The 14565-nt window shown below is 38.0% G+C and overlaps 1 protein-coding gene across 1 annotated transcript; it reads left to right on the top strand.

Annotated features, from left to right (window-relative positions):
• Positions 1 to 2861: 2861 nt before the first annotated feature.
• LOC147558729 (receptor-like protein EIX2) lies at positions 2862 to 6175 on the top strand. The gene is made up of 3 exons (XM_086659093.1): positions 2862 to 3461; positions 5399 to 5608; positions 5663 to 6175. The coding sequence occupies exons 1-3, from the start codon at positions 2862 to 2864 to the stop codon at positions 6173 to 6175; spliced, it is 1323 nt and encodes a 440-aa protein (XP_086515219.1).
• The last annotated feature ends 8390 nt before the right edge of the window (positions 6176 to 14565 follow it).

Here is a 14565-nt window from a genome sequence, read left to right as displayed (position 1 = left end):
TGATAAAGGAATTTTTATTTCATAAGAAAGGTATGCAAAAGAAATATTAAAAAAATTCAGAATGGAAGATGCGAATCCAGTTTTAAGTCCGTGTATTACAGGTTTGAAGTTAAGCAAAGAGGGGGAAGGAAAAATTGTTGATTCCACCATGTTCCGAAGTTTGGTTGGAAATTTAATGTATTTGACTGCTACAAGACCAGATATTATGTTTGCGGTAAGTTTGGTTAGTAGATTTATGGAAAAACCATATTCTACTCACTGGGAGGCACCAAAAAGAATTTTACGATATGTGAAAGGTACAATTGACTATGGCATTTTTTATGAAGCAAATATTTCTGTTAATCTTGTTGGCTATACAGATAGTGATTTGGCAGGGAGTTTGGATGATAGCAAAGTACTTTAGGTTATGTTTTTAGTCTTGGTAGCGGCCCAATTTCATGGTGTTCAAAGAAACAACCCGTTGTTTCTCTGTCTACAACAGAATCTGAATATATAGCTGCAGCTTTGGCGGGATGTCAAATTGTCTGGTTACGAGGTCTTTTGGAAAGTGTAAAGCATGAACAAGTTGTTCCAACAACATTGTTTTGTGATAATAGTTCAAGTATTGCTGTCACTAAGGATCCATTACTTCATGGAAGAACAAAGCATATTCGCTCAAATATCATTTTCTACGGGAGCTTGTTAATGATAAAATTATTCAGGTCACATGAGGAATGATCAATTGGCAGGTGTGTTCACAAAGCCTTTGAGTGGAGAAGCTTTCAAGAGAAATATTGCAAGTATGGGAGTTACAAGAAAATTTGGTTTATGGGAGGCATTGATGGATATTAAGCCAAATTAAAATTGGAATCAATTGCTTTTAGTTGAAGATAATGGTGGATTAAAATATTTAAGTCATAGTATTATTATATTAGTAGTTACTTATGTTATGGTATTTAGAAAGTCAAGAGTTTTTTGCATTTACTTAGAAATAATTTAGTATTAACTTGGACATCTATAAATACCCAAGTTTGTAGTTTGTTTCAAGTAAGTAGTGAGAAAGAAAGTTAATAGAGTAAAGAGTTTTAGGCATCTCCTTCTTCTTTTGTCTAGTTTTATTTCCAACAAAACTGAACTGAAGATTGTTCATTAAAATCATAAAAAAAAAATGACTACCAAGATCTTCGAAGTTTTCAGCAGGAATTTGATACAGGGTATGAAACGACTTCTTCAATCAGACAAATAAAAAACCATTAATCTTATCAACTATCTTGCTCTTCAAGTTTGACATATAATCATCACCATTTCATGAGACAGGTTGAAAACCCTAAATCTTATTTGATATCTTACTCTTGAAAAGTAGCTACGTCACTATGGATATATTTTAAAATAGCGTCAGCTTTATCATCTTGATAATCTCTTAATCGAACCAAAATAATATATCACGAGATGCATCTTTTCTCTAATATGACAAAGCATTTTTGTTTCATTAATCAAGCAAAAGACTCGTGCACTCAAAAGAATTAAACACTAGATCAAGTGTACATCTAGAAATAATGTTTCCAAACAAGATGGAGACGACGAGTGTTGATTCTGAAATTCATAAGGATAACAACTAAGCTACATAATTCGTTGATCATAGTTAACATTTACTATTTTATTAGTAGTTCTGGTTATAATGATTCCAACATAACAAAAGGAGTTGGAGGCACAGAGATAAACTTGCAAGCATACCACATCACATTTTTTCATGAAAAGTTAAAGCTTCCATATTTTTTTGTTATCAACTCAACTTTTTTAAGTTGTTTGAGGGGCAACTACACAGGTAAAGCCCTTCCAACACGCCTGGCCTAATTGTGTCTTAATTTACGTTTCATGCTTTTCTTAAGGGTGAAGAAAGTGGTTTGAAAGAGTAACAAAAGAAGAAATTGGTTTTTGAGGAGTAATGGCTAGGTCTTACTCTTACAGTCGCCTCAAATGAATAGCTTAAAATTTAATATGTACTGACTTTAGAGGCACTCTTATATTGAAGTTCATAGTTTGGAGGACAATTTTTATTTATCTCACCACTGTTGGAGGGCCGATGCTTGTTAAAGGTGCACATTGCACGCGTAGCGCCCGTTCAAACACGCTCCTCTTTACTTCTGTTATGGACTCTCTATTAAGATAATGCAAGGAAGAAAATCAAACCACAAAAAAACACAAATTACAATTAAAATAAGTTAGGAGATAATTCATCAACTAAAATATTAATTGAGCTCCACACATCAACTGGTTGTGCAGAAAATTTATCAATCGTCTTTGAAAAGTCTCATTCAAACTAAGTCAATTTGCATCCAAAACAACCGTTCACTGCTGCCATTTCTGACAAAAGAACCGTTGGCATGTATCATGTATATGCTCTTATATTGCCCTAACACTCAGTCCAAATTTGAAGGTAGATTGTTCAACATATGTTGTTTTAGAAGAGAATAAACTATGTTGCATAAGTTCAACCTCGTTATGTTCATCTTTAAGATCTGGATTACTTACATCTTTAACTTCATTGTATAGAAAAGTACACAGAGATGTTCTGAAATCAAACTTAACAAGGTAGAAAAGTCTGAAGACTTGAGAAAAGTCTCCGACTAATTTTATTGTCCCAATCTTTGGAAGTTTCAATGGACCCATACTTATTTATTACTCTCTTTGTGGCCATAACATCTTAAGATCTTACGCCCCACGATGAATTGAGTGGTTGTACAGAAAGCCGAGTCTTGAGACTGATTACAGAGAGAAGGTCTTTAGATTTTGTGTGTGTTTGTATATATATATATATATATATTGACAATTCAATTTGAAAACAGAGAAGGTCTTTAGGTTTTGATGTTTAGTACTTAATAATGGAGTCGAGATCTATTTCTCTAATGATCTTTTTTGCTGCATTTTGCTTATTCATACCAGATTACAACAAGTTCAGTTTTGGTTTTGTTTGTAAGGAAAGGGAGAGACAAGCTTTGTTGGCCTTCGGAGCAGATTTAAAATATGAAAATACTTCATATTATGATGAAAATGGAAATAGTTATTATGAGAAGAATATATTATCTACTTGGGATGGTAACGAATGTTGCAATTGGACAGGAGTGTTTTGCAATCCGAAAACGGGAAACGTTGTTGAACTTCATCTTCAACACTCATCACTAGGTGGTAAATTAAATTCTTCTCTGCTTGAACTAAAATATTTAAGTCATTTGAACTTAAGTTTGAATGATTTTGATGGTATTCAGTTACCTTCTTTCTTGGGGTCCCTCCATAATTTGAGGTATCTCAATCTACGAGGAACATATTTTGGTGGAATTATTCCTCCGGAACTTGGAAACTTATCCAATCTTCATTCTCTTGATATTCGTGGCAACCACCAGCTAGATGTTAGTGATATTCAATGGCTCTCTCATCTTTCTTCTCTCCAACATCTTGACATGAGTCGTTTGAACCTGAGTAGGGTAAGTCATAAGTGGCTACATGTGATTAACATGCTCCCATCCTTAGTCGAGTTACGTCTTGCTTATTGTAATCTAGATTCATCCACACTACCAACTCTTCCACACATAAACTTTACATCTCTTTCAATTCTCGATCTTTCTGATAACAATTTTAATTCTTCATTACCTGCATGGTTATATAATCTTACTAGACTTGAAGAACTTGATCTAAGTTGGAATTATTTCCACGGACCGATTTCAGAAGATCGATATTGGTTATTTGACTTCAATCAAGAACATCGATTTAAGCTTTAATCATGAGCTTGAAGGGGAGATACCAAATACCTTAGGAAATCTATAATAGCATAGGAGTAGGTTAATAATATATATTATATATATTGTAGCAATATATATAATATATATTATATATATTGTAGCAATATTTTCTGTGTATATCCTAATCTTTACACAATCTTTCCATATGTAAATCCTAATCACATTGCCTATATAAAAGCATTGTTTCCATTCAATAATACAATGAGAATTACTCTACTATGGTATCCGAGCCACTCACAATATAGAGTTTTTTTTTTCACAGTTCTCTTTGCAATTTTTTTTTTCCTTTCTTCAAGTTTTTTAATTTTTAATGGAGGCTCCTAGGATAACATCATTGTCAATCAATACAATGGGTAATGTTATACCTATTAAGCTACAATCTGACAATTATCTAGCATGGAAGAGTCTATTCTTACCAGTGCTTAAGAAATTCAGAGTATATGATCTCATTGATGGATCTAGGTTATGTCCACCTCAATTTATTAATGAGGAAAATAGACAAACCAACATTATCAATCAAGAGTATATTAAATGGGTTGAGGAGGACCAGACCTTACTCATATGGTTGAATTCTACTCTCTCTGACTCGGTGATTCCATATGTCGTTGGAACATCATCTTCTCGGGAACTTTGGTTAAATCTCGAAGAAAATTTTGCAGCAGCTTCTACTGCCCATGAATCTATGCCACTTGCAGAAATTAGACTTGGGAGCAAACAAACTTCTTGGAGATATATCTGGATTTTTGGTAAATTCATCTGGATGTATCACCAGTAGTTTGAAGTCGTTGTATTTATCACGTAACAAACTTTCTGGCCCTTTGCCTGAGCAATTGGGAAAATTACAGAATCTCGAATACCTCTATCTCTATGATAACTCATTTTTTGGTTCAATTCCCTCGTCGTTAGGAAGATTATCATTATTAAGGGTTTTATTCCTTGATGGAAATGAATTACAGGGCGTTGTAACTGAAGCTAACTTCGCCAATCTCCGAAGACTAAAAGTGTTGTATATTGATTCAGTTGATTTGAAGTTGAGCTCTGTTTGGGAACCTCCTTTTCAACTCGAAATATTATCATTCAGAAATTGTCACATAGGATCTGGATTTCCCAAATGGTTAAAAACACAAAAGGAATTAGAGTATATTGATTTATCCAACACAAGAATTTCAGGTACAGTTCCTACTTGGTTTTGGAACATGTCTTCTCAAATGAATTACTTGAATCTAGGCCACAATAGTCTCACTGGAGAATTACCAAAGTTATTGAAATTTAGTTCTACTCATGCATTAGTTAACTTGACTTCCAACTATTTTAACGGCCAACTACCTCGTGTATCTAATGTTTCAGTACTAGATCTTTCTCACAACTTCTTACCCGGTCCTATTTCCTCTTTCCGGTGTCATCCAAAGTTTGGTGAAATGTGTACATTAAAATATCTTGATCTCTCAAACAATGCCCTGTTTGGAGAGATTCCAGAATGTTTGTTTAACTCATCCTATCTGTCATTGCTAAACTTGGAAAGTAATAAGTTAACAAAAAAAATTCCAAGCTCTATTGGTTCTTTATTTAGATTACTATCCTTGCATTTGGGTAATAACTCTTTATCCGGTGAACTACCTCAGTTATTGCGAAACTGTACCAAGTTAATAGCGATTGATCTTGGTGAAAATAAATTCAGTGGAAGCATATCAACATGGCTGGGAGCTGACTTTGCAGGGCTTATACTTCTTAGGTTGCGTCTAAATAAGTTCAGTGGTGGTATTCCAGAAGCACTTTGTAACCTTACTTCACTACGAATACTGGATATCGCTCATAACAACTTATCCGGATCAGTTCCAAGATGTTTCAGCAACTTAAGTGCCATGGCTTTGAAGTAAAAAAATCAGATAAACTATATTCCCATCTACTTTGCGGAAAATGGAGAAACTGTTTCACTTGTGACAAATGGAAAGGAATATGCGTATGGAAACACTCTTGGGCTTGTTACAACCATGGATCTATCTGGAAACAACTTATCCGGAGAGATTCCTCAAGATCTAACAACACTTCATGAGTTACGATTTTTGAACTTATCTGAGAATCATTTTACAGGAAAGATTCCAACCAAAATAGGGAAGATGAGCACATTGGAATCTCTTGATTTCTCAAGAAACAAACTTTCGGGTGTAATTCCTCAAAGCATTACAAATTTGAATTCTCGGAATCACTTGAACTTGTCATATAATAACTTGTCAGGGAAGATTCCTTCTAGTACCCAATTACAAAGCTTTACTGAACTGAGTTATGTTGGCAACCCTGAACTCTGTGGTATTCCACTCGAGAACTGCAAAGGCGATGAACAAGCTCAGCTGCCCGGATATGGTGGACGAAAACAAGATGAGGAGGATGATTGGCTTTAGACGAAGTGGTTTTATATAAGTGCAGGACTGGGATTTGTAACAGGTTTTTGGGGTTTCTGTGGGGTGTTACTATGGAAGCAATCTTGGAGACATGCTTATTTTGGGTTCATTACTTCTATGATACAAAACCTCTTTAAATTTTGCACATGGTAGTTTGCAAATATGTATCGATATGGTAACCGGTAAGAACGATTCAAATAACAGACCAATCTTAACTAGAATGAGCCTTTCCTTCTTCATGTTGTGATAGGTTTCTTCATTTTTTTCTGTAATTACATTAGTTGGGGTTTGATGACTTGTTTGTAACCGGCACATCCCCAACATAGCAACTCAAATGTTATAAGTTAGCATGTGTCAACATTTAATTATAAGATGCCTCAAAAAGATACTCAATATTTGAGTTTCTGACCTCTTGACGACCTCAATTTCCACTCGATATTACAAAGAAAATTATCCACCTAGAAAATTAAGTATAAGTTTTAAGTTTTCCGAATGTTGCATTTCAGCTTCCTTTTAAATTGAAAATTTCAGTTGTGTCATACAGTAAAGAGACTCCCAATTGAGACTCAACACATGGGACAATTAGAGTTTTTTATACTTTCGCATTGGAGATGCTCTAAAACTTCAAATCCATCATCTATCCGCACAAGATATTCATAATTGACAAGTTCTTTTATCAACTATATCTCTCTGACCAACTTAAATTTTAAGAAAAAATTTGCATTTTTATATAATCAATATATTAAAACCAATAAACGGGTCAACCACCCAATTGCGCCACATCTAACCAGAGTAAACCTACTCGATCGAAGTCTTGACTACATGATCAGCTCTCACTGAAAGAAAAATAGTCTGACCACCAAAAAAACTCACCCTTGATTTTGGATTCATTACGTGTGAATTTGATACCCATGTTTGTATTTAATTTCTCTATCTTCCTGGTTCTCTTGACTGTAGTATTTGCCAAAGACCAAGGTTTACATGTTCTATACTTCTTTGTGTATAAAGTATAAACTTAATACTTCCGTACTAAAAGAACTTCCTAAACTTAACCCTCAATATCCTCAACTGAAGCTGTTATAACTAAAAGTCGCGGAAGCTATCGAACCTATCCTAGAAATTGATCCGATTATGAAGATTAATCGAAAAGCTAAGTCAAAATCAAATATGCGAACAGAATTTAACGAGGTTCGGCTTTAAAGCCTACGTCCTCGGGCGAACAAGAAATCTTTATTGAAGGATAGATGAAGACGACTCACACAACCCGCAAGTTCGTCCCTAGATGGTACCGTATAGTAATAACCTTCTATACTAAATCTTCGACGACCGAGAAATTTAACACCGCTCAAAAACTATGAAAAATTTCTCTCACTCTTGCTCTCTCTCTAGCTCTCTAAAGAAAAGTTGTTGTTGAGTAGTTGTGTTGGTTGATGTTTAGAATCACTCTAAGACCCCTATTTATAATTATATAAGCCGACCATTATGCCACACAAATTGAATCCAATTTGGAAACCATCCAATTTGGAAACCATCCAATTTGGGAAACCATCCAATTTGGGAAACCAAATTGAAACCGCCATCAAGCCTAAACCGCCAATAGCCATCTTTTGGAAACTACCCATTCTAAACCGCCTATAATCTTGAAACCTCCTCTCACAATTCTCCACCTCGTACACAATTTGATACTCTTCAAATTTTGGACGAACACCAGGATACTCCTTGTAAGATATATCTGCTTCTTGTAACTTCATCTGACTGCACCATATGACCATGGTTGCCTACGTACCCTTTTACAGGATCAAGCCTACCGTAGTTCGACCAACCCTTCACATAAAGATTACCTTGTCGCCATTACGCCCTTTCGGGCAACTTAGCACGAGCCGATTTGCAGCAATTCCAGGCAATGCTGAAACTTGCTACACGTCACCACTTTAGTCAACATATCCGCGGGATTCTCATATGTGTGTACCTTCATGAGAGAAACATCACCTTCCTCTATGACATCTCGTACAAAGTGATACCTGACATCGATATGCTTAGTGCGAGCATGGTGAACCTGATTCTTCGCCAAGTGGATCGCACTTTGACTATCACACCATACATCCACGCACTCTTGCTTAATCCCTAGATCATCCAGAAGACCCCACAACCACAATGCTTCCTTCACACCCTCGGCCATAGCCATATACTCGGCCTCCGTAGTAGATAACGCAACTGTAGATTGTAACATCGATCGCCAACTAACTGGAGCACCATGTACCCTAAATACATAACCAGTAGTAGATCGTCTTCTATCTAGATCGCCAGCATAATCTGAGTCAACATAACCGCTTACCTGACATGTGTCTCCACCAAAGCACAAACCCGTATCAATGGTACCCTTCAAGTACCTCAAGACCCACTTCACAGCTTCCCAATGTGTTTTCCCCGGGTTTGCCATAAACCTGCTAACCACACTGACCGCCTGTGAAATATCTGGACGAGTACACACCATAGCGTACATCAAACTGCCAACTGCACTAGCATACGGTACACAATCCATATGATCCTTCTCCACCGTAGTAGTGGGAGATTGTTTTTCCGAGAGCCTGAAGTGTGGTGCCAAAGGTGTTGACACCGCCTTCGCATTCTGCATCCCGAACCGAGAAACTACTCGTTCGATGTAACCTTTCTGATTCAAGTACAGTTTCTTACTTGACCGCTCTCTCTTAATCTCCATTCCCAGTATCTTCTTTGCAGCGCCCATGTCTTAATCTCAAACTCTTGACTGAGTTGAGATTTCAACTTATTTATCTCCACCATGCTTCGAGAAGCAATAAGCATGTCATCCACATACAAAAGGAGATAAATAAAGTCACCTTCGCGAAGCTTCTTGATGTATACACAACAATCATAGTCACTTCTGCGAAAACCATGCTTTCGCATGAAAAAATCAAATCGTTTGTACCATTGGCGAGGGGATTGTTTCAATCTGTAAAGAGATTTCCTCAAGCGACATACTTGATTTTCTTTGCCCTCAACCTTGTATCCCTCAGGTTGAGCCATATAAATTTCTTCTTCCAAATCACCGTGCAAGAAGGCGGTTTTAACATCGAGTTGTTCCAGCTCAAGATCCCTGTGAGCAACAATACTCAATAGCACCCGAATAGAAGTATGTTTCACGACCGGTGAGAAAATCTCATTGTAGTCGACCCCTTCTTTCTGTGCATAACCCTTGGCCACTAGTCTTGCCTTATACCTTGTACCCTTGATTTCGGAAGAATCCTCTTTCTTCTTGTACACCCATTTACAACCAATAACAGACTTACCTTCGGGCAATGGGACAACCTCCCATGTCTGGTTCTTGTGAAGAGACTCCATCTCTTCTTGCATAGCAACCAACCAACTCTCTCTTTCCGCCGCGGTGATAGCTTGTTTGAAGGTGACCGGCTCGTCGTCTTCCACCGAGAGTGCATATTCAACCACATTTGCCTGCCCGTAATGCCTAAGAGGTTTGTCTGACCCTAACCTCTGTACCGGCTTATATAACCGTTTCGGCCTAGTGTGTACCGAAACATCCTGCTGTTGTTGTTGTAAAACTTGTGTACCTTCTCCTTGAACCTCCTTATGATCGGGTTCATCAATTTCCTCATCCTGAGTATTATCCTGATGCTCCACCTGATCATGATTCCTAGAAACCAGTTGGTCTTCGGCTTCTACTTCCACTACTTGAGCTTTAGTAGACCCAACATCACCACAACTAGGCACCGTAGCTTTCGCCATAGCTACAATAGATGACTCATCAAATACCACATCTCTACTGATTACAAACTTCTTGTCTTCCGTACACCATAGCCGATAACCCTTGACTCCTGTAGCATATCCTAAGAAAATTGCCTTCTTTGCTCTATTGTCAAGTTTGTTACCTTTAACATGGTAATAGGCCGTACAACCGAAAACCTTAAGTCTCCCGTAATCTGCATGTTCACCTGACCACACCTCGTAAGGTATGCCGCCATCTAAAGAAGAATGTGGAGACCTGTTCACAATATAACAAGCTGTAGCAACAGATTCTGCCCACCATTCTACGCCTAGTCCCGAATTGGAGCGCATACATCTAGCCTTCTCAAGTAGTGTACGGTTCAATCTCTCTGCGACTCCATTCTGCTGAGGTGTGTTTACTACTGTCCAGTGCCTCACAATGCCTTCCTGATTACAAAACTCCTTGAATGCCCCATCCGTGTACTCGGTCCCATTATCCGACCTTAACGTCTTCAGCTTTCGACCAGTTTTGTTCTCAACCATTGCTTTCCACACCAGGAACGTGTTGAATACCTCATTCTTATGCTTCAGAAAATAAAGCCAGACAAATCTCGAATGATCATCAACGAATGTAACAAAATACCTGGAACCACCCTTGGAAGGTAACTTTGCCGGTCCCCAGACATCGGTATGTACGTAGTCTAATACCTCTTTGCTCCTGTGCTTGCTTGTAGAGAACGTCACCCTGTGTGCCTTCCCGAACACACAATGCTCACAAAACTCCATGCAAGGCTTCTTCATGTCCTTCAACAAGCCTTTCCCGCACATCAGAGATAGACCCTTTTCTGACATATGCCCAAGGCGCATATGCCAAAGCCTCGTACTAGCCGTTGGATCCCTTCCACTGATTCCTACCGCTACATCTCCAGTAATTGTTGTCCCCAAAAGTTTGTATAAATTAACGTAACGAGTACCTCTCATTACCACCAAAGAACCCTTAACGACTCTTATGGAGCCATTCTCTATAATTATCTTACAGCCGTTCCGCTCCAACACACCAAGGGAAATTAGATTTTTCCGCAAATCGGGTATGTGTCTTACGTCCGTCAATGTTCTCACCACTCCATCGTGCATCTTGATCCGTATTGTTCCGAGTCCCACAGTTTTACATATACTATCATCACCCAGTATAACTGTACCACCATCTATACTCCTATAGGTAGTAAACCACTCCCTATTTGGGCACATATGGTGTGACGCCCCTGAATCAAGCATCCACTTATCGAAGATCTTCTCAGACACCTCTGTCACCGAGAAACATTCGTCCGCCTCTTCTGACACATATCCCGCCTCTTGCATCTCTTGTTTCTCCTTGTAGCCTTCGTTCTTTTGCTTCAACTTTCTCTTTGGACAAGCCGCTTTAAAGTGGCCAAACTCACCACAACTAAAGCACGTTTTCTTGAAAGAGCCTCTAGATTTGGATCTAGATTTCCCGCCCTTTCCCTTTCCCCTTTCATTACTCCTCCCCCTCGTTACAAACAACCCTTGTGCTTGATCCTTGTCTACTCCACCCGACGCCATACTGCTAGTAGCAACCTTACGAAGGTCATCCGCTAATAGCGAATTTCTCGTCTCTTCCATGCTTAGACTATTACCAACAAGCATCAAAGTTTGAAAAAGGTTCTCATAGGATTTAGGCAATGAAAGTAACAATATGAGGGCTTGGTCCTCATCCTCAACCTTAACATCAATATCCTTCAAATTTGAGATAATCCTGTCAAACCTATTCACATATTCCTGAATAGAAGAACCCTCTTCCATTCTACATGTGAATAATTTGGATTTTAAGTAGACCCGATTCGTTAAAGTTTTTGTCATGAAACTTCTTTCTAGTTTTAACCACACACCCGCCGCCGTTGTTTCTCCGTCTACTAGGAACGCCACGTCCCTCTCAAGACACAACATAATGGTAGCCCGTGCTTCGAGATCTAACTCCTCCCAATCCTCATCTGACATATCTCCTGGTTTCTTTCCCGTCAACGTCTTGTGTAATTTCTACGAGATTAACAGATTCTTCATCTGCATCCGCCAATAAGAAAAATCGTTTTTCCCATTGAACTTCTCTATCTCATATTTCCCTGCTTTGACCGTACCACTTCTCGATCCCATCTTCTTCTTCGTTTAATCTCAACAAGGCTCTGGTACCAATTGTTATAACTAAAAGTCGCGGAAGCTATCGAACCTATCCTAGAAATTGATCCGATTATGAAGATTAATCGAAAAGCTAAGTCAAAATCAAATATGCGAACAGAATTTAACGAGGTTCGGCTTTAAAGCCTACGTCCTCGGGCGAACAAGAAATCTTTATTGAAGGATAGATGAAGACGACTCACACAACCCGCAAGTTCGTCCCTAGATGGTACCGTATAGTAATAACCTTCTATACTAAATCTTCGACGACCGAGAAATTTAACACCGCTCAAAAACTATGAAAAATTTCTCTCACTCTTGCTCTCTCTCTCTAGCTCTCTAAAGAAAAGTTGTTGTTGAGTAGTTGTGTTGGTTGATGTTTAGAATCACTCTAAGACCCCCTATTTATAATTATATAAGCCGACCATTATGCCACACAAATTGAATCCAATTTGGAAACCATCCAATTTGGAAACCATCCAATTTGGGAAACCATCCAATTTGGGAAACCAAATTGAAACCGCCATCAAGCCTAAACCGCCAATAGCCATCTTTTGGAAACTACCCATTCTAAACCGCCTATAATCTTGAAACCTCCTCTCACAGAAGCATTAGTGGTCCAACGACAATTGTTCTTCGCTCTTTTGAATGCTCAGACTCATCTTCACTTCCCTCTGCAAAGACTTATGATGATGCGTTTGGTAAATTTGTGGGCATCCACCTCAAAACAATAATTGAAAAGGACCTAGACAATATATTCTTGGTTATTAGATTACTTTTCCCCTGTGTGGGAGGGACTATTCTCGCAGAACCTAGCTATTCTACGGCCTTAGATTGCTCGGCATTCACCTTCTTCACTTGTTTGACACAAAAAACTCTTCAGCACTCCTAGCTCCCTCCCTCCCTTCGCATTAATAATAGAGACGACAAGTTAGGATGGCATTTTCTCTCCCTCCTCTCCTTGATTCCATATCTCTTTTCTATTCCGTTTGTCCCTCAGATGACCCCTCAGTCCTCCTAACATAGGAGAGATAAAACTAAAGAGAAATATTCATAGAGGGGGTGGCACTGCTCTCCCAACGCGTGCGGTATATTCGAAGATGCAAAACCAATTCTTACAAAAAGATAAAACTACATTGTAATTGGGGGCACCATGGATAAAATATCATACATCATATGCTATACAAAAATAAATTATTGTGCTTTTAAGCTCTTTCTTGGATTACTTGATAGTTAGCGAAATTAAGGCATAGTATTAAAAGTTCAACGAACAAACTATTACATGACCTGTACAAATAGTTTCAACATGTGATCAGCTCAAAAGGATCAAGATCATGGAAGTTCATTAGGAAAAATGTAAAATTGATCCACAAAAGAATTATAAGAACTTTGATTTGTTCGTAAACCAAAGTTCCATGCTATGAATTGTTTATCAACTAGAACATGAAACACGGTTTACTCTTTAGAATTCACTAGTTTGAGCCCCATCAAAATACTATTGAATTGCATCTTGAGATTTTAATTTCAATATTCTGTAGATTTATCAAATGCCACGAACTACTTGTCGTCATTTGCGAAATTAAATACATGTAATAAAGAGTATTCATCTTCACCATTAATGGCGAAAACAAGGTTATTATTCTTATCATCTTCTCTGCTTCCTCCCATTTCTGATAAACCAGCTGGGTAGTGATAACACTATATGAGTGGCTTAGAAATACTAATAAAATCCAGAGGAACATGATTCAGTTGACTTCAATACAGATTTGGAAAGTCCAAATTTTTTTGAATAAATTATTATTTTGTTCCGAATTTGTTGTTTATGTGGATAGTAGCGGTGGAAGTTGGGAGCAATTTGAATACGACACCGAGGAGACAGAGAGAGAGAGAGAGAGAAGCTGATTCTAGACAGAGAAAGAAAGAGGTTGTTGATATCAGTGATAGTACTTGCCAGCAGGGCCGGCCCTGACTTTGTAGTGGCCCGAAGCGAAGTCCAAAAAGGAGGCCCGTACAAATTCAAATTTCACCTTAGACCCTCATGGACCTAGGTCGATCCGGAGCCCATTCTATAAAATCTACGTAGATACCAAACATCTCTTACATCATTCAAAAACCCATACATCATAATTTCTATCAACTTAATTCTAAATCCATACATCGCACTAGTTAGCCAGCAAATATGGGTGCACCTTTTTGTGATGCTAAAATAGTACCAGATGATATTTGGGCGATTTTGTTGTTGGTTTTTCCAGACCAATCTGACTTTAGGCATCAATGACTTAAAAGCATGAGGTAAATCTAATTCCCAAACTACATGTAGTACTTAAGAAGCGTGATCTACCGTTACATAATATATTTAGAAGTCAAATGAAAACAAAATTCTTAATAACGGAAACAAGATACTTATATGACAATGCATTAATCGCCAATCTCACGGAACTCACTTGCAAGGATTGGAA

This window comes from Eschscholzia californica, unplaced genomic scaffold, assembly GCF_041429995.1.
Source record: "Eschscholzia californica isolate CP2 unplaced genomic scaffold, dmEscCali1.0.p SCAF_2, whole genome shotgun sequence".
Classification (NCBI taxonomy): domain Eukaryota; kingdom Viridiplantae; phylum Streptophyta; class Magnoliopsida; order Ranunculales; family Papaveraceae; genus Eschscholzia; species Eschscholzia californica.
The sequence above is the reverse complement of the archived record's forward strand: the minus strand, read 5'-3'. Positions and strand labels throughout refer to the sequence as shown.